General features: G+C 38.0%; 1 protein-coding gene across 2 annotated transcripts in view; it reads left to right on the top strand.

Annotated features, from left to right (window-relative positions):
• MAP3K1 (mitogen-activated protein kinase kinase kinase 1) overlaps positions 1–20,867 on the top strand; it is a 62,269-nt gene that overhangs the window by 21,943 nt on the left and 19,459 nt on the right. For both annotated transcript variants that reach the window (XM_065656574.1, XM_065656573.1), the window contains exons 2-4: positions 15,988–16,138; positions 18,034–18,240; positions 20,095–20,295. In XM_065656574.1, coding sequence (XP_065512646.1) covers positions 15,995–16,138; positions 18,034–18,240; positions 20,095–20,295 — 552 coding nt within the window. In that variant the 5' untranslated portion in view covers positions 15,988–15,994. The remainder of the gene's footprint in view (positions 1–15,987; positions 16,139–18,033; positions 18,241–20,094; positions 20,296–20,867) is intronic.

A 20,867-nucleotide genomic window follows, 5' to 3' on the forward strand; every position in this document is an offset into this window, starting at 1 on the left:
TCTCCTCCTTTTTGACTTATCTACAAAGCAGATTTCATTATTACAACATTTTAAAAATTGCCTCAGGATTTTAAAAGAAAGGGGGAAGATCAAGGGTTGTGTGTTTGTCTTTATGGGAATTCTTTTTTTTTTTTTTTTTTTTAAAGTTACTGGGCCTTCAATTTTTCTGATTTCTGACAGTGGTTTTTGTTCCCTGACCTAGATTTGTACACAAGGGTGTCATATAAATTGGAATAAACAATGTGCATTTACCTCTAACATGTATCTGACATAACTTTCTATACTACAGTTAATTTCAGCTGTTACCTTGTTCCGGTAGTTGTACCGCAGCACAAGTAGTTGCTGTTTGACATAGGATACCGGGCTAGGTGGACTTCTGATTTGATCTTATAAAGATGTTCTTACGAGGAGATCCTGTGGAGTGACAGACTATATTAAGCTTCCCAGTACATCTAATGTCATGGCTACAAGTCATAACCCCTGCTGTCTTTCTGAGTAAATTCAGGTTGAAAGAGAATAAACTTCAGATTTTGGGGGCTGTATTTCCTACTTGACAGGCTGTGGATGTTGTTTACTTGAACTTCAGTAAAGCCTTTGGCATGGTATCTGGTAGCATTCTCCTGGAGAAACTGGCAGCTCATGACCTGGACAGGCATACTCTTCACTGGGAAAAGAACTGACTCTATGACCAGGCCCAAAGAGTTGTGGTGAATGGAGTTAAATCCAGTTGGTGGCCAGTTATGATTGGTGTTCCCCAGGGCTCAGTATTGGGGCCAGTTCCGTTTAGTCTCTTTATCCATGATCTGGGTGAGGGGATTGAATGCACCCTCAGTGAGTTTGCAGGTGACACCAAATTGGGTGGGAGTGTTGGTCTGCTGGGGAGTAGGAAGGTCATACAGAGGGATCTGGACCAGCTGGATCGATGAGCTGAGGCCAATTGTATGAGGTTCAACAAGGCCAAGTGCCAGGTCCTGCACTTCGGTCACAACAACCCCAGGCAGCGCTACAGGCTCAGGGAAGAGTGGCTGGAAAGCTGCCTGGCAGAGAGGGATCTGGGGGTGTTGATTGACAGTGGCCGAACATGAGCCAGCAGTGTGCCCAGGTGGCAAAAAAGGCCAAGAGCATCCTGGCTTGTATCAGGAATAGTGTGGCCAGCAGGACTAGAGAAGTGATTGTTCTACTGTACTTGGCACTGGTGAGTCCCCACCTTGAATCCTGTGTTCAGTTTTGGGCCCCTCACTACAAGAAAGACATTGAGGTGCTGGAGAGAGTTCAGAGGAGGGCAACGAAGCTGGTGTGGGGTCTGAAGCACAAGCCTGATGAGGGGCGGCTGAGGGAACTGGGGCTGTTTAGCCTGGAGAAGAGGAGGCTGAGGGGAGACTTTATTGCTGTCTACAACTACCTGAAAGGAGGTTGTAGCATGGAGGGTGTTGGTCTCTTCTCCTAAGTATCAAGTGATAGGACAAGAGGAAATGGCCTCAAGTTGTGAGGGGAGGTTCAGATTGGATATTAGGAAAAATTTATTTACAGAAAAGGTTGTCAGGCATTGGAACAAGCTGGCCAGGGAAGTGATGCAGTCGCCATCCGTGCAGGTATTTAAGATGTGTAGACATGGTGCTGTGGGACATGGTTTTGTGGTGGACTTGGCAGTGTTAGGTTAACAGCTGGACTTGATGATCTTAAAGGTCTTTATCAAACACAATGATTCTATGATTCTGGAGCTTCATTTTCATAAGAAAACTTTCTTCATCTTATGGAACTGTAGTCTGCAGTGTAGTAAATTCTATTGTTGTATTTGGAGCTTCTTCTCTACTGGAATAAATCTGTATCACAGTGCGTGTGTACTGTGAAATTGGAAGACCTCAGTATTATGTTTTAGAAGATTGAAAGTTCATCAGAAATGCCATCCTGTCTTTTTTTCCTGGGAAATTGTCATGAGACCATGTTATGAGTTGAATTGGAGAGCAAATCCAGTTCAACAGTTTTCTGTTTTTTCCTCTCCAACTTCAGGTTTCAAAATATGTGAAGTTGGGGTTTTTTTGCTGGTGGTTGGTTGGGCTTTGGTGGTGGTTGTTTTGGGCTTGCTTGTTTTTGGTGTTTTGGGGTTTTTCATGGAAGGTTTTTGTTTGGTTGGGTTTTTTTAAGTCAGATCCACATCAATAAGGAGGACTAGAAATGAATAATCAATGTGGGGAATAGGAACTCCTCAAACTGACGCATTGCTACTGGGAAGATGGTATATGGAACTGTTTCAACAGGTTACCTACCCAAGTTAGGTTAGCTTCTAATCTCTTCTTCCTCTCTAGTGGCATATATAGCTGTTTATTCAGAGCCTAGGTATTTACATTACCTCATGTGTTTCTAGGCTTGTTATCACTAAAGTTCTAATGTTAGTACTTGATCTAAGAGTATTCTAGCTGCAAAATCAATATCGTACTTGCATATAAATATAATACGGACTCTTCACTTTATTTATTATTATTTAAATACACAGTGTATTTTTTCATGCTTAGAAGCATCCTGACCTGTAAAATTTAAGTGTTTATGGCCAAGATTAAGGTGCATAACCAAAATGAAAAACTTAGAAGTATCCACAGCATCAGTAACTTTTCTTTAGTGGATGTGGAATGGCAAATGGGGGAATGGTAAGAAATGAAATTTGGATACCTTGCTTAAGTGGGTTTGTATTCAGACGAACATTCTGATAAACTGTTTTGGCTTTTTCGCCTTTTGTTTCTCATAAATTTTTGAAAGCTACTTAGTAAAGAAACAAAAAGCTTGCAATTTTTACTTTTTCTATGTTGTCCCATGGAATAAATTTTCAATAATCTCTCTGAACCTCCAGCTTTACAAATGTTCTCTATGACCTTTGGTTTGATATCATTACCAGGGATTCAATTCCACTTTTTTAAAGACTACATTGTATTGCTAAAATGACTTAGTATCTCTGTCACATACTGCAAGTAGATTGGAAGGTTTTAGAACTTCATTGCAGCCTGCTGTGGGCTGATTTATTTTGCAAAAAAATGCAGGACTTCTGATTTTTCTGCTTTATGATCTAGTCCAACTCTGGCTTGTAGACTAGACTTTAAGTGTCTGATTCCCTTTTGTTATATGAGACATCCTTTAGCTGAAAGCTAAAGATAAAATTGTCAGCTCTACTTGTTTTTTTTAGAGTTAAAATTCTACATTTCTACATAATTGAGTTAACTAGGGAAAATGTATTTTGTGTTTATGCATGACAAATTTAAAAAAAATAATTGCATAGGGTTTTTTAATTTATGACATAACATTAATATTTCTTAATAAATTGAACTTCAGGAAGTTAGATTTAAAGCTGTTATTTTGGATTGAACTGCATAAAAACCAAAACTTTCAATTGAGGTTTCGGTTTTAAATCTGCTGCTTTCATGTAGTAGCTAGCTCTGTGCCTGCAATATATCATCTCGAACTCTGCCTCTTGCCTGGAAAGGGGAGCAGAGCAGTCTTCATGAGTCTAAATGCCTGTTACCCGCTGCTGTAACTGCATTTTCTGATTAATCCTTGAACTCGATTTAAGAAAGGCATTTTACAGTGGCATGGACTCTTCGTTTGACTGCTTGTGTGCACATTCCATCCAGTGCTGTTTTTTTCTGTGACGTTGGTCATACTGACTGACAGCAGTAGGTGTGAAGCTGAAAACCGGTCTGCTCCAGGAGACAAGGGCTGCAATTCTGCTGTCTGTCTCTAGAGCAGGTAAGCGTGGCTGTAAGCGAGACCACACTTCCTACCTTTCATCGTTACAGCGTTGATTGTGAATTAATTGTATTGAAACTATCTGAAATCCAGCGTTGTTAGAGGACAGTGTTTAAAACTTAATACGTAGCCAGATACAAGTAATATGTAAAACACATCTGTCCATTAAAACAGTATTAAAGTGTCCTTGTAGGGAGGGATTCATGTGATATGCTTGCAGCAGCATCCACAGTTCTTCTGTCTTGCTTTTCAAACTTGGCAGAGCTATGGAAATAATGTCCTGTACACAGGGCTTCGTGTAGCAGGTGCTCTGCTTAATGTGTGGATTTTTAAAATGTTTAATGGATTGGCAGCAGCAAAATTTAACGTGAAGTACATTCACTTTATGAACCATTCATGAATGAGACACTCATACCAGGGACTGGCACAGTTTATGTGCTTTTCCCATATAGCTTTGAGTTGCTGTGTGAGACCTTTCTTAGGAAAAAAAAAAATCCAAGGACAGTGCTAATACATGTGAAGCTGAAAATCAAAGCTCTGATATTTCTTCACTTTACAGAAATAAAAGCATGCAGGGATAATTTAAATAAAATATCTTCAATTCAGGACTGAAGTTTCTCTTGAGCTGTTTTAAATGCAGAAATGTTTTCAATTCCACTGCTGCCTGAATCATAGACACTAATTACTGATTGTTCTTGTTAATCAGATGCTGGTGGTAGTGACAGCTAGGAAGTAGAGGAATATGAGCAAAATATTCGGAATCTTATTTCAGATGGCTTCAGGATGGTAGCACTTGGGCTATTCCTTCTCTGATTGTCAGTTTTCAATATTTAAGTGCCAAATAAAGCCAAACTCGAATTTTAAGTGGATCATTGTAATTCCATTTTTTGAGTTCCTTTTTTAAGGGAATCTGATGTGTGAAAGAGGTCAGTGTCATTGAAAACATCTCCTCTGCCTGAAGTATACATATATCTCTATATTCCCATGCTCCAGATAGTTGTCTTGCAGATATACTTCACATACATCCCACCAAAAAAAGCCTTTGGTGCTTACCTTATAACCAATGCTATTGAGTATGGTTCTCTCAATAAGCAAGTAAATGCTTTTTTTTTGCGCAATTGTGCTTATTTTGTAGCTTCAGAAATGTAAGTCTACTTTCTATTCGAAGACAATGGTCATTTCTTTTTGAGCTTGTGTGAAAAAAGCCTTCTTACAAGTCACTTTAAGGTGATGCCTATCCATGGCAATAAAGAAAACTACTGAAGTGCTGCTGTTGATATTTTTTGAAATAAGTATTTTTAAGATTTTTTTTTTTACAGTTTCACCTGTTTTTATAGTTTTTCAAACTGCCTTGTACATCCATAAAACTTGTATACCATGATTGCCTGTGCTTATTCCTGTTTATAAATTTTCTGGTTCTCACAAGTTGTTTTTTTTTTTCCTCCTTCCCTGATTCTTTTGGATCAATGAAAAGATGACACTGGTAAATTTAGCTACTCTGATTTTGTTTAGCAACAGTATATGAAAATTTGAGTTACTCTTGTAACTCCTTCCCAGCCAAAACCTGTACAGTAGTTACCTTGGGGAGGAGATCTCAGATTGGAGTTATGAAATGGAATTATTCTCTTATTCAGTTGTGCTGCTGATTAGAAAGCACAGTGACAGATTAACTCTCCAGTTCTGGAAAACCTTCCTCCATTCCACTTGAAAGGGATTTTTAACAGCAGTAAGAAATCGGTCATCGTTCTGTGAAACTTAGATACAGTTGGCATGATCTAGAGTTCATTATTTACTTTTAAACATTATTACTTATTTTCAATGTATTTTGGGGCCTGAAAGTCCAACAGGAGGTTAGAGACAGATTTGTTACAACTACCATATAAGTACATATACCAGAATGTTTGAATAATACAGTAGTGGGAGATGGGCGAGTATCAGTGTAAGTTCGAGGTTGTTCCACAGTGTGGTTTATTTTGTCCTGTTTGTCCTGTCTTTTGATCTTTCCATACTTCCTTAGGTACAGAATAGCTTTCAGTGTTCAAAGCGTTGTGGTGGTGCAATCAGTACAGTTTTACAAAACAAGCACTCTACGCAATCTTGATGGAAGGAAAAGATTTCTTGTAGCTGGCAGGCATGGGAATCCTAAGAAGTGCTATCCTGGAATAAAAAAACTGCTGTTTAATTGAAAAAAATAAACGCAAGAAATGAGAAGTAGCCAAAGTATTTTGTGATAGACTGCTAAATGGCTTAAATGAAAGCAACACGCTCAGCTCCTCCATAGAATTTACTTGATTGGAATTCAGAACTTTATTTGATGACTTTTTGCACAAAGTTTAGGTTTGCTCTTTTAAAAATTTTATTTTTCACTTACTAGTTTCCTTGTAATGATTACTGAAGCCATTGGTCTGGAGAACTCAGGAATGTGGTCAGAGTGGTATGCAGGAAGCTGGTGTGTAGAGCTGTACATACTGAGAGGACCGAGTGCTTGATGGCCCACAAAACCTGCCGAAGGTTGGCAGTAGTCCACTGGAAATCAGTGTCCTAACTGAAATCCGACGGCAATGAAGACATCTTTATTCACTGCCAGTGTCTTTTTTAAACTAAGACTTTGCCCTTTATGTGAAATAGTGCTATTCTTTCATGAACCGGGACTTAGGAGGATCACATATCTCACGAGATAAAAATAAATTAATTTGCTTTTTCCGTTTATTAAGGTTGTTTCACAGATAGGAAAAAGTATGTCCAGCTGTCCCAAATGCTCTTACTAGTTACATTCCCCCTCAGATACTGTATAAATGCTTAATACTGCTTCCAGTTGCTGTTGCGCAGTATGTCTTGATTAAATTAGACTATTCCTTTTCCATAAGTGTAATATCTAGCTATATAATTTCATGCTAATGCATCTTTCTAGATATGTGTAGTGTTATTTTAATTTTTTTATTGTGAATTGCCCATAGGTATGAAATTATTTTTCCCAGGTGCTTGCTTACAGGATAATATATTGTGCTTAGGAGCCTGGGAGGGAACGACTGTACTGAAACCTGAATGCAAAGCCTTTCTGATCAAACTCTGTTCACATAGGACATTGTGTCTTTCTTCAAATCACTGGTGACAAGCTGGAGGTCTTGTAAAGTGAAGCTTCTCTTGTGTTACGTTTTCACACTGCTGTGTCAATGTGTCTGCAATTTGTATGTTAATTTTTAAGTAAACAGTGAAGGTATCCTTTTCCTTTTATCCAGACCTGTATCAAAGGGATGTGAGCTCACTGCCTTTTTACTCCGGCAGTGTGTAATTGGTAATTAGTGTCAAGAATTACATTTCTAAAGAAGGATGCCTTACTATAAATTAAAAACTTAGTACCTTGTTGTGAGATAAGAATGCAGCAAAGTTTTTAAATAAAATCTCAGTCAGGAGTACACTGAGGATGATAAGAAAAAATTGTGTATTTTTTGTTAAGGAGTAGTCCATATATACTTGCTGTCCTGGAATTAGCTTCCTTGCTTTGTTATCACAGAACTGTTTGGTTATTATGGATTCTTTTTTTGCTACATTGATTATTTTTATTTTTTTTTTTTTAATTTACTTCACTAAATACTCCCCTCCTCATCAGATAAGATTCCTGCGCTTATTTTCTCTTTCAACTATGGATTTTAAAGAAGCTGAAATAGGAGTTACTGAAACTATAACCATTTTTAGCCAAATGCTTGCAGAAGTTTTGAATGCCTTTTCCTGCCATTTTTTTTGTCATACTAGCTTGTTATCTTACAAAAATAAACATTTGTAATAGTAACTGCCATTGTTAAAGTGGGTGTAGTTACTGTATGCTTGGCCTGTGGCTAGATTAGTAGACAGATATCACCGAAAGGTCTTGCTATCCAGGGAGGCACAGCCCAGAGCATGCTGTGTACGTACAGCGGTGTTATATGTGTGAGAGCTAAGGAACTAAAGATCCTAAGTCTGGATCTTCAGGATGAGAGCCAGTTCACCTGTGACTTTCTGCTGACAGAAAATGCGCTGTGCTCTATGGATCCACCGTAAGTGGGTGAAGGATTCTAATGAATTGCTATAGGGCTGTGTTTCTTCACCTAGCAGTTACTCAAAGTAGGCTTGCAAGGAGTTTTGTATTTTATTTCTGCACCCCAGAAAAGCTTTTTATGGCAGAGCCAGAAATATATGTGGAAATGTTTTGTCCTCTCTGTCTTTTGGAACAGAATTCAGCATATGCATGGTCTTGATAGGATGAGGACATTTTTGAATGCTCTGAGTGTCAGTGAGCAAGACTCTTCAGCAACTTGTAGTACTTATTTACTACAGCTAATTATTCCTGTATCATAAGAAATCATATTAACGATATTAATTCCCAGTGTAACTCAGATTGGTTTTTTCCTTCTTTTCATATTTCTTGTCCATATATTTAAGCATAAGCTTAGAAAGGATCACTACCAAATAACAAAACCAGACACAGACAAGATATGTAACTAAAAAACCAAATTGCGATTATTGGAATACTAGGATCTTGCTTCGTGACTCCTAAATGCTTCTTCAGTACAACTAGTAGACGACAATAATAATTTGTTACAATTGTCAGCAGTGTAACCTAACAAACAAGTATAACCCTGGTGAGAGAGAGTGATTTTTATCACAGAAGCATGGCGGTCAAATCGTTCTTCAGAAAATAACAAGAGCAAAACTGTTAAACTTCTTTCTGGGTCTCTGGTCTCCCTTGAGGCCAGAGTGTGTTGGGTTTTATAACTTTTTGAATTTAGCTTTAAATTATTGAAAGACTTACTTGTTTTGGAAAGAGTAATTTTGATTCTCCATTTGATTTAAATGCCGTATACTGCCTAACCAGTCATTAAGACTTAAATTTTAGAGTATGTTGTTTCTTTGCTAGAAATAACATGTCTATAAGACATTTTTTTAAAATTTTCTTTCTTATACTCTTCATTTTTATAATCATCTTTTACTGAGAGAACTCTTAAATTCTCTTTCCAGCAGCAATCTTGGAACATTTGGTATGTGCTGAAAATTCTGCTGGTTTGAATGGTGCCAGAGTGGCCTAAATTCCTTTCTTGTTTGTAACTCCTCCAGAAATTATTTAATGTATTTTAGTGTTTGAAAATATACGTAGCTTATCCTGTCCAAGTTAATTTTTGTATGCTGTCTTATTTCAACCATTCTAATTGGAGATGGAGAACATAGTATGCACAGCTTAACCTGCATATTCCTATTATCTTAAGCTGATTCAAAGTATAATTTTTTTTTTAATAAAATATCTGATATTCTCTGTTGGGAACAGGGGAGTTAAATGGTCTAAGAAGCTCTTAATCCTGTGCATTATGTGTGGAGACGTTTTATTCTGACAGTCATCCAATATGCAATAAGCAATTTCATCTTTATGAGCAGGATAGATTCTAACTCAAAACAGTATGAATTTTCTCACATACCAAATATATGGACATATACAAATAATCTGCAGGGAGAACTTTGTTTTAGGACTTCTATTTTGGGTTTTAAGTACTTGTAATCCCATTTTTCTGTTCATGGCTGCAGGCTTTTACATCAGCAAGGACCATACCTCTTCTGACATGATGATTTCTACATCTTAGCCAATTGCATTTCACCTAGTACTGCTGTTAGAAGATATGACGGGCTTAAAGAATCTGAATCCAAAGTTCAGTTTGGTGCCCAAGAGATTAAACTGCGTGGAGCAAGCAGGGCGATAAGCAGGATTACAACCCTGGAGCTCAAGAGTGCTAACTTTGGCCTCTTCAAGGTCCTACTTGGAGGAATCCCATGGGTTAGAGTTCTGGAAGGTAGGAGGGTCCGAAAGAGCTGGTCAGTATTCAAGCATCACTTCCTCCAGGCTCAAGATCAGGGCATCCCTGTGAGCAAAAGGAGCAGGAGACCTACATGGATTAGCAAGGAGCTTCTGAAAAAAATCAAATTGAAGAAGGAAGTTTACAAAATGTGGTGAAACAGACAGGCCACTTGGTAGGAATGCAACATTGTTAGAGTATTCAGAGATGCAGTGAGGAAGGCTGTGGTCCACTTGGAATTAAATCTGGCCAGGGATGTCAAGAACAAGAAGGGCTTCTTCAAGTACATCAACAGCAAAAGGAAGGTTAGGGAAACTGTGGGCCTGCTGCTGGATTGAGTGCTCTGGAGATGGAGGATGCTTAGAGGGCAGAGTTACTGAATGCCTTCTTTGCTCCAGTCTTTACTGCTAAGACCGACCCTTAGGAATACCAGACCCTGGAGCTAAGAGACAAAGTCTGGAGAAAGGAAGACTTTCCCCTGGTTGAGGAGGATTGGATCAGGGATCACAAATCCACGGGCCCTGATGGGATGCACCTATGAGTGCCAGGGGAGCTGGCAGATGTTATTGCCAAGCCATTCTCCGTCATCTTTGAAAGGTCATGGAGAACAGGAGAGGTGCCTGAGCACTGGAGGAAAGCCAGTGTCAGTACAGCCTTCAAAAAGGATGATAAGGAGTACCCAAGAAGTTGCAGGCTGGTCAGCCTCACCTCCATCCCTGGAAAGGTGGTAGAACAATTTATTCTGGATGTCATCTCTAAGCCTGTGGAGGAAAGGAAGGTTATCAGGAGCAGCCAACATGGAATCACTGAACAGGGGGATTTGACTTCATAGTAGCTAGAAAAATCCAAGCAGCTAATTTACCTCTGAAAATTTAGGCATCTGTCTTTGGAGATGCAAGTCTTACACACTGAGGGGATGATCCTTGTTGACGAGGGCCAGTGAGGTTCCACTGAAGGTGACGGCTCCTCCCGTAGAGTTAGTGCTTTGGTTGTGAGTGTTGTCCTGTTAGCAGTGAAATACTCTCTTTCAAAATGTGCTCTTTGACATATCAATCTTCAGGAAAAATACTTGGTAAAATGACATTATTGGCAGAGGAGACAAGAGGTGTATCAAACTGGGGCTAATTAATTATTACCAAACTGGTAGAGGTGTAGCCTCAGTACTTCTCATTTCAGAGCCAAGTAACAGAAATGTTTTTCTTTCATATTTTCACATCCTATACAAGTTTGTTTCCCTTTTACAGAAAAACGCTGGAAGAAACAGGATGTTTTAGCTTCTAAAACTACTTTGAAGTAAAGATGCAGTGGCTGTCACCTGATGGTGTTTTCCAACAGGGCCTCTCACACTGCAGCCTGTGGTCCCCCAGGCAGCAGAGGTTCAACAGGAACCTGCAGGGTGTAATGTTTCTGTTTCATTTATGGTTTTTCTGCATTTTTGTAATATATAAATGTATTTGTAGTTTGTTTCAAGATATATGTAGAAGGTGTGTATATATATATATATAAAAAACATAATACATACATATAACATAATGCAGAATGCTTGTTAGTGATTCATCTAAATGACATAAGAAAGTGGCAATTTTCTAGTGTGAGTGAAAGGCAAACAGTTGGATGTTGAGTACCACTCAATAGATACTCCTTGTGAGCTTCAGTGAGTGGTATGTTGGCCAAATGAAGACAGCCTACGGTATTCTTAAGGGAAGAGGATGAAGACCTATTGGGGAAGCTGAGGCAGCTAGAAAAAAAGAAATACAGAATCATAGAATAGTTTGGGTTGGAAGGGACCTTCAAAGCTCATCTAGTCCAACCCCCTGCCATGAGCAGGCACATCTTCAACTAGATCAGGTTCCTCAGAGCCCCGTCCAGCCCGGCCTTGAATGTCTCCAGGAATGGGGCATTTACCACCCCTCTGGGCAACCTGTGCCAGTGTCTTACCACCCTCATTGTAAAAAATTTCTTCCTCATGTCTAGCCTGAATCTCCCCTCTTTTAGTTTAAAACCATTTTCCCTTGCCCTGTCACAACAGGCTCTGCTAAAAAGTCTGTCCCCATCTTTCATATAGACCCCTTTTCAGTACTGGAAGGGCACAATAAGGTCTCACTGGAGCCTTCTCTTCTTCAGGCTGAACAACCCAAATGCTCTCAGCCTGAATGAAATATTATTTATTGTTTTCCCTTTTGTGTTTGTCAGGCATTCTAACAGAAGCATTTCACACTTACGACATTTGGCTAAAATCCCTGTAACTATTTTAGGAAGCCAAATTCATTAGCCTCCATGAAGTAGTGTGTTTAATGTGGTCTTTAAGCGGCAGTTGCTGCGATTTAGTACTAGTTTGAGAAAGTTCCCTGTCAAGTTTTTCATTTTACTAGAATGTGCCATAGCTGATCTTTTGCTTTGTTGAGATGAACACAAATGGTTAGATGATAGATGCCAGGAGTTGTGGCTCAGGATGAGAAGGAATGGGAGACTGGTAAGAGGACGGATCAGGCCTTGCCCATCTTGATCAGATTTTTGTCGGTTGATTGGTTTTGTTTTGTTTTTTTACTGATCCTGATAATAATTAAAAATACTTAATGGCAAAAGAGAAAGTGTGAGCACTACGGGAACTGTTAGTGGCAAGAAGATGTCTAAAACACTAATAGCTGACCTCATTTTGGGGAACGGCTAACTCTTCTTGTCCTTGCTCCCCACACTGAGCACTGCTCAGAGTACCTGCAGGCCAAGGCCAGCTGACTAGCCCAGCGTTCTCTGGACCTCTTGAGGGTTGGGTTGCAGTTAGCTGGGTGCCCATATTCTTAATTCTTGTTTAAGGTCCCCAAAATGAGTTTTATACATCCCACCTAAGCTTGTCCCCGGTATTAATTGTCACCAATGTAGCATTTGCACTGAGCAGAATATTTAATTTCTCCCATATTCATTCCTCCTTATTCAATGCTTTTCCATCAAACCCCAGGTTCTTCTCCTCACAACCTGTTGTTAAATGCGCTGATTGTTCTTTCTTATGATTGAGTATTTGTGGATATAGGAGACAGAGCTTCCGTTTTCTTGGTGAATTGACTCTTTGCTATTTCAGAACTTGCCTTTTTCCTGTTTTCCTGCTGTTAATAAAATCAGGTGCAGCGTGGCTCTTGGATAAAGCTGTTTACCCGATAAGACAGCAGAGAAGCCAAGACATGTAACTGTTTCTAAACACTGAGAAGCACAGGAAAATGAATTGGAGCTAAAATTCAGCTTTCATATACCATTATATACTCTTTGTAAGAAAAATGCTTGCAGATAATTAATTTTAAATTCACCGAGCTATTCGGAGGTAAATCTTGCTTGTGCATTTCACAAAAGTTTGCTAAGTAACGTGTGTTGCATACCTTGTGTTAAAATATTGAATCACTGATCCATAAAGAACAAGTTGCTAATAATCTAACTGTTCAATTACTGTTCGCAAGTCTTCAAAATTAAGACACAGAAACAAAGGCATTCTGTCTTCTCTGCACAGGATGTTAATTTAAAAGATCCTTAATGTTGTTGGTGGGAGGGGAAGACGCGTGGGGGATAAAGTTTAAAAGTTGAAATTTATCTGGAAAAAAGCCTGGTATCTTCTTTGCTTGATTCATGAAAAGCTGAAACATTTAAAAGCAAAATCCTTGCTTCCTGATGAAGCAGAGGGGTGGGATGCTGCAAAATGTCAGACTCCCTGGTCCAAGGTGTAACGTGTTCTGAGGTTTGGTTTTTGGCCTGCCCCTGAGCTTTGTCACTGCTGTTCAAGTAAAGCACCGCTTGAGGACATCCTTACCTTGACTTGTGAACAGGTCTGCTCTGTACACTGTAGGATGAAGTCCTTGGGGGAGTATGCTTGGGATTTATTATTTTTATTTTGTGCTGAGGTACAGTGATATGGAGAGTGGCAACCGTTGTCACGTAGGAAAACAGCAGCTCACCTGGAATAGATGAGATTTGCTTTAGATTAAAAAAAAAATTAAATCTTGCAGGTTGAGGGCGACAGAATGAGGATGTCTGCAGTATTCAGGAGTTTTGTGCAATCACAGGAAAAATATATTTTCCACTGACCCAACAGTATAGGAATTTTTAATAAATATTTTAGCTAAGCTTGAGTTAAAATATGAAGTTTTCTTGAGCACTTCAGAGGCTATGTTCTATAAAAATACACATAATACTTAAATTTTGCAAGAAGATAACCATGGTGTACTAAGCAAAGCTTTCAGACTCGGTTGGTCGATTTTCCCACCTGCGTGGAGGAAAAGCACAAGAGTTCTTTGTGCAGGCGAGAGTGGATCGGTTAAGCTGTCACATGAGAGGAAGATAGTTGCTTCTGCTTTTTAGAGAACAAGCACAGATTGTGAAGCCTCCACTGTTATATTACATTGTTCATGAATTCAAGTCCAAGGGCCTCTAAAAGCCTTTTTTTATATCACTTGGGAAGTTAATCATGGTTATAAGAACAAATGAATTACTGTGTCATTCTTTAACTGCTGGGATGGTGTTTTCTGTCTTGTATACAAAGTATTCATGCAACTGAGATGGTTCATGCCATGGAATAACTGATAGAAAAAACAGGGTAGCTATATTTAACTTGCACCTATATTATTTCAGAGCTGTACTGTTATACAAAGATTTTTGTCTTTGAGCTGGTACTTTTTTGATCGAGGAAGAAATGTAAAGTTGAGCCTTTTTACACAGTAGTTTTTCCCTTATTTTAAACTTCTAGGCACATTCTCCTTTTGGAACCTACCTGCTGCTATAATATCTTTGTTTTTCATGAACTGTCACTAGTTTTGTTCTCTCTGTTTTTAGAAAGCAATAGTATGGAATTCAGTGCTGGGACAAAAATATTTTTATGTCACAGGTATTAGTTTTGAAGTTAAGCATTATTACTTAACCTCTGCAAAAATATTCATTCTTAGGTGGATTGTGTTTTGATTTATAAACATTTTTTAAGTCTTTAATCGCTAGACACAGTTCTCAGTGTCTAAAATTGGTTATTAACAGTAGGTTTAGACGTTGCTTGAAAGAAAATATATTTTGTTTACAATATCCATCTGCTTATTACGTTTCAGCACTGAACAGGAAGAGTTATTTCCTGCCTCAGAATATTTTGTTTCCTTTGTCTTTACAATGAGAGAAAAAAAAAAAAGAACTCCTTCTTACCAGTGGAAACTTCTCATTTTTCTAAGTAGGAATTTGTGATAAATCAACCTTAATAATACGCTGCTGATGAAGACAGAAATTGTAATTTTAACATCATCTTAATGCAATTAATGTGGTAAGGAATATATCGTAGGTCATCATACAGTATATAAATACAGTTTTAACTGCATAGCTAAACGTTTTAGAAGCTGAAGACTGCATGCATGAAAGCAGTGGTTGTAAATAAATTATTGCATAGCCTTATCTTCCGCTTTAAGTTGTGATTTGTTTGTTTTTGTTAATAAAACTTCATTCCGAGAACTGGCTTAATCAAGCTTGCTTATTTTTAAAGGCGGCTAACTTGAAGATGGGTGGGGATCATGTACTGCTGCTTAAGAATGTGGTTTTCTTGGTGGTTTAGCAGATAGTTTGACAGAATCAGGAAATGTAACAGACTGTTCCTGTTTGTTTTTCAGTGTCAGACCGTATCTTTTGCTTTTTTGTTTTTGCCAGCAATCACAAGCAACTACTTTGCTGTAGGTTAAAAATGAAAAAAGTACAAGCCCAGATAGATTACACTTTCATTTTACAGATATGAACTTGCTGTGAATATTGCTGTAATTATAGCTGACTTGAAGAGCTTTTGTGTCATCAGTCACTCAGAAAACAACTTTGAAGGCAACTAGACTTACTCTCATGACTAGCGTTTCATGATTTCTGTGTCTAGTGTAATCATACTTAATGTGTATTAGTTGACAAGTCCTCTTTTTTGAGGAAGAATTCATGTGTAGGGAGGGGCACTACATACATAGTTTCATGGTTTGCATCCTGGGAAGGTAGAAGATTTTTGATATTAATTTATATTAGTTTTGTAAATAGTTTTAAAATAGAGATTGCAAGCTTTAGATCGGCAAGGAATATACGAACCGTCACAGCACTGTGAAACTTTTAGTGAATGACATGACACGTAGGTGATTTTTGTATCAGTTCAATATTTGCCAAGTCTTTGCTTTTTACTGGGTGCCCAGTGTTACAAGCAGTACACGTATTTTAAAGAACTAGCCCTCAAAACAGATCTGCTCCAAATGGCAGACTAGAAAATTAGTCGTAACTCTTACAAGGCTTGCTGCAGTCAGTTGGAAGTAATGTTTTAGCAAATGGTTTGTGAGGAGAAGGTGAAGAGGGTGGCACAAAGTTTAATAATACTGTGGTGTTTATACTTTGACTAAAAATAATTGTGTTTATGACTATATTGTATTTATGATTCTATTTTTTTTATTTGCTGTAGTCGTGACATGGAGAATAAAGAAACCCTCAGGGGGTTGCAGAAGATGGATGACCGCCCAGAAGAGCGCATGATCAGGGAGAAACTCAAGGCAACGTGTATGCCAGCCTGGAAGCATGAATGGCTGGAAAGAAGAAGCAGGAGAGGCCCTGTGGTAAGTGGCACTGATGGAAGGGCGGTATCTGTGACAGCTATTACAAATAGAAATTCCTTGTATTTCTTTCTATTAGAAACCTCTTTATCTTAGTAATTTGCACACTCTTAATTACAGGGCCATTCATTTTTTATGAGCTGTTTAACAGCAAACTGTCGTTGACTTTCTGAAATGTACGCACTTATTAAGCTTTATTTTTGAGAAAATGGCATATAGCTGTGCTGTTAATTGTGTACTAATAATGTAACAACACTGCCCTCTAATGGCAGCAACAAAAGTAGCTCCTATTCATCAGATAAAAATTTGAGTGCAAAACTGCACTATGATGCTTTGCACTCCCTTGGTTCTTAAGGGTTTCATGACTTCACTTTTCCTTAGCTTGGAAATGTTAAAGTTTTCTATGGATCGTAATGGAAGCGTATGGATTTTTTTGCTTGATGAAAAAGCAAACTGCACTCTTACCAGAACCAGGAAAAAAAAAAAAAAACAACACAAAACTGAATATCTCTTTCACACAAATCTCAACACTGCTAAACTTTAGATGCCAGAGTATTTTGTTAGCATTTTAGTTAATGCTTTTGTATATTAAAAAAACCAGACTGCATTGCTTTTTATACTTCTCCTTTATTCTGTTCACTTTCATAATCAGATAGCAATATATTTAAAAACAATAGCAACAAAAGTTTCTGAAAAGTTCAGGTTTGCGATACATTAAATACGATGACTTCTTGAAGTAAAATGAGCAGTGCTTGAGTCAAGACTGTAAACACAGGTTTTCATTCTCTTAGGCAGCACCTGACTGCTAGACCACAGCCTCCTCATTGTCCTCTTCTTCCTGTAGCTGGCTGAAACTGAAATGTATTTCTGGATAGTGGAATAGTTTGAGCTGAATGAGTTAAATGCTTCAGTTTAAAATGAGTTTGGCCTTGTGGATGCAGTCCAAGCCATCACGTAGAAAAGCACTGAGTCTGGATGTCTCTTCCTTCCCATACCCTGAAGTGAGGAAAGCCCCTTCCATTTTTTTTAATCTAAATCCAAGAGGCCTCTGGAACTTTTTAGGAGAGATCTGCTCTGTTAACCTGAAGTGTAATTTGAGGCTTCCCTGCAGCTTTAAGGCAAGCCTCTAAGACATGGAGAAATGTAGAACTAGAACTGACTCTGCCTGCTGTGACTGCTTTTAATTCAATTCCCAGGGGCCTTAGTCTTCTCATACATCATGGAAGCTGTTTTGAAATATTCTGTACCTCAGTGTCAAAATTCAGTGTTCGTGCAACAAAGTACTGTATTAGAAGTGTATGTACTCACTCTGAGCATATGTGTCAATTCATGTAGTGCAGCACAGTGTTTAGCTCAGATGCCAGATGTGGTGTAGGTGTTTTACTTGTATGGTAGACAGAAAACTTGGGAAGGTGCAGCACACCTTAATCTTGCTGCGTTGCCTGCAGGTTTAAAGTAATTTTTACTTTGCAACGAGTGTTGTGCTGTAGAAATAACGACCCTGATCCTTACTGTATATAACAAGACGGACCCAATGTTACAGTTCTTAATAAGCAGACAATGCCTGTAGAAAAAAATTCTTTTGGCTCATACTATCCAAATGAGGGAATTGCTGTCCTTTGAGATATCAGGAATGACTATTACAGAAGTACTTTAAGAATCAAATTGGTTGACAGTACAAATGGACAGGAAAAAGGTTCTAGCTTTTGTGTTGTGTATAGATTAATGAGAGAACCCCTATTGGATGTTAATGTTAAACCTGGGGAATATGCAAACTTCAGATGTCTGGATAATGGTTTAGTTATACAATGCTAACAAAATAAGTTTTGATTCACTTCTTTTTTCCTTTAGTATAAAATGATCAATTCATAATTCTAACATAATTCAACTCCTGCAAGGTGGTGAAACCTATTCCTGGGAAAGGAGATGGATCGGAAATGAACAAACTCTCTCTAGAGCCCCAGAGTGAAGGACAAAGCACTGCTTCTTCACCTGCACAGAAAGGAAGACGTAGTCCTTCTCCTAGTAGCTCCTCTTCATCATCCTCTAGGACTGTTAAATCTGAATCACCAGGTGTTAGAAGAAAAAGGGTATCACCAGTGCCTGTAAGTTGCAAGCTGTGATGTAACTTTTAATGTGGCTATATTCTGCAATCTTTTGCTTATAGAGGCAATTAATTTTCTCGCTCTGTAGGGCAAGATGCTGATACAAAGGGGTTATGACAGGGTATCACTTGAGTGAGATATGCAGAGCATATCCCATGTTACATTTCTCATATGTGGAATTTTATTCTCTACTCTTAGGTGCATGTTTTCTTTTTAATTCAGCCCTGTTTTCCGTTTTTATTTGTAGGAAATAAATGAATAAATATAGATAACGTAGTTGTGAAGAAGTGTATGTGCTCTTTGTTTGATTTGCACAAAGAAGTGCTTGTAGTTTGGGTTTTTTTCCAGTAGTCTTGCATGTCAGTTCTCCAGGCAGGTATATTCTGTCAGGGATAGGATTGTTTACTGGTTTAAGATTCTGCAGAAATGTGTTACTGGTATGCTGTTTGTGATCCTCTATTCCAGAACTGATCTTTGTGTACAGATGAGAGAAGGTTTAGCTATGTTCATTGTTAGAAAACTTAACTCCGTCATTATATTTGAGAAGATCTCGAATAGGGGACTTTAAACAGCAGTAACTGGCTTCATTAAAGAAGATCAACAGTATCAAGTTTGTAGCAATAGTATCCAGTGGGTTTGCTTGTTGTAAAAATGCTCATCCACAGTTAAGCTTCAGTTGTCTTGTCTACAACTTCACAATGCAATTAGGTTAAGAATGAGATCTAACTGCTTTTATTGTCCCATTACTCTAGAGATGTTTCAAAAATTAATTGAAATACATTCTGCCATTCCTCTGAACTTGAACTAGGGACAACTATCACAAGTTACAGCACTGCAGCACAGTTCTTTTTGTCTTGACAAGAGAAACTGAAAGGTTAAAAAAAACCAAAACCAAACAAAAACAAACAAAACCAAAACAATCCACTAAACTATCTAATTTAGCCTTTGATTAATTTTTACTGCATTGTTTTACTTTGTTTTATATTGTTTCATATAAAACCTTTAAAGTTCAGGCTATCTTTTACTTAACTGATGGACAGTGAGTCAGTTATAACCTGCATCAAAACATAAAATTAAAAGTGGATATAAATCAAAGCAGAAGACTTGAAATTGAACAGAGCATCTCAATGTTAGAAATGTGAAGAATTTAATTTAAGACAATTTTAAGATAAGGTTTGGGCCATTGAATTTTTGATCATGGGGAAACAAAACAAAAAATACATCCTGAGCTGAAAGTTACTTTAATTGTGCAAAGGAGAGGAAGCTGCATCCTTTTTCCTTTCCTCTGGAATTTCTTAAACTTTTGTTCTTCATTGACCGGATATTCCGTTTTTTAAACTGAAGTCATAGGATTTCTTCAATTCTGAAATATATTAGCATTATACCCTTATGTAATAATTTCCTGTATTGAGTCACAAGTCTATGATTATCTTCTCATTGAATTATACTTGCTAATTCAGTAATAATGTGGTGAGACAACCAATGAACACTTGCAAATAGAAGGAATCTCTTTTCTGTCATAATCACAGACAAGATTTCAGTTTTTCTTCTGCCCTCGAGTTCTGGGCATGCAAGAAAAATAATCCTTCTAAAATCATTTAGTCTAAGCAGGTAGTAGTAGTTTCAGGTTTGGGGGACTGTCTTATTCTATCACTTTTGGGAAACAAAACCAAACCAACAACAAAAACCAAACAAACAAACCACAAAAAACAAAAAAAACCACCAAACCAACCAACCAAACAAAAAACCCCTACAAAACCAAAAACAAACAAACAAAAAACCACCAAAAAAACTTGCTGCCTTTGCTGCCTTACTGTTGTCCTGGAAATGCTTACGGTGGAACCACTTATGTAGTTTCAGAGTGGACGGATAACACCACCTCGACGAGCCCCATCTCCAGATGGCTTCTCTCCATACAGCCCTGAGGAAACAAATCGTCGTGTCAACAAAGTTATGCGAGCCAGGCTGTACCTGCTGCAGCAGATAGGACCTAACTCTTTCTTAATTGGAGGAGACAGCCCTGATAATAAATACAGAGTGTTTATTGGGCCTCAGGTAGAGAACCTTTTTTTGTTGTCTGTAGCATTTCTTAATTTAGAGTTAATTTTGGAAGAATTCAAAACCAAATTAGATCAAATTAGTTGCCAATCCATGACAACAGTACTATAAAGTAATGTTTAAAAGTTGTAATCTGTTCTCGTGTAATGATCATCTTGTATTTTGTCATATGTGTCTCTTTAAAAAAATAACCCACCACTCTAGTTTGGAAAAAGTAGTTGCTATTATGTATTTCGCATTCCTAGAATTGTTTACGAATTATATATGTCTAGTATTTTGACTAAAATTTGATCCCTTCATTTTCCTACTTTTTCACTCTGAAACACATTATTTATTTTGTTCATGGGGCACATACAAATGACAAGCACATTACTTAATTCTTTTAGTGGTGTGGTAATTTCATTAGTACTCAGAGCGAGATCCTTTTCTTAGACGTTCATAGTACTAATGTGGTGCCACGTTGGGGGACATCTAGGTTTTTGAGTAAACAGAGGCGTCTCATTTAAGTTTGCTGTCCTGTTATGGATATATGATGATTATATGCATAAATTCCTTCCTAGTATGAGGTC

The sequence above is a fragment of the Caloenas nicobarica genome, chromosome Z, assembly GCF_036013445.1.
Source record: "Caloenas nicobarica isolate bCalNic1 chromosome Z, bCalNic1.hap1, whole genome shotgun sequence".
In the NCBI taxonomy this organism is placed as follows: domain Eukaryota; kingdom Metazoa; phylum Chordata; class Aves; order Columbiformes; family Columbidae; genus Caloenas; species Caloenas nicobarica.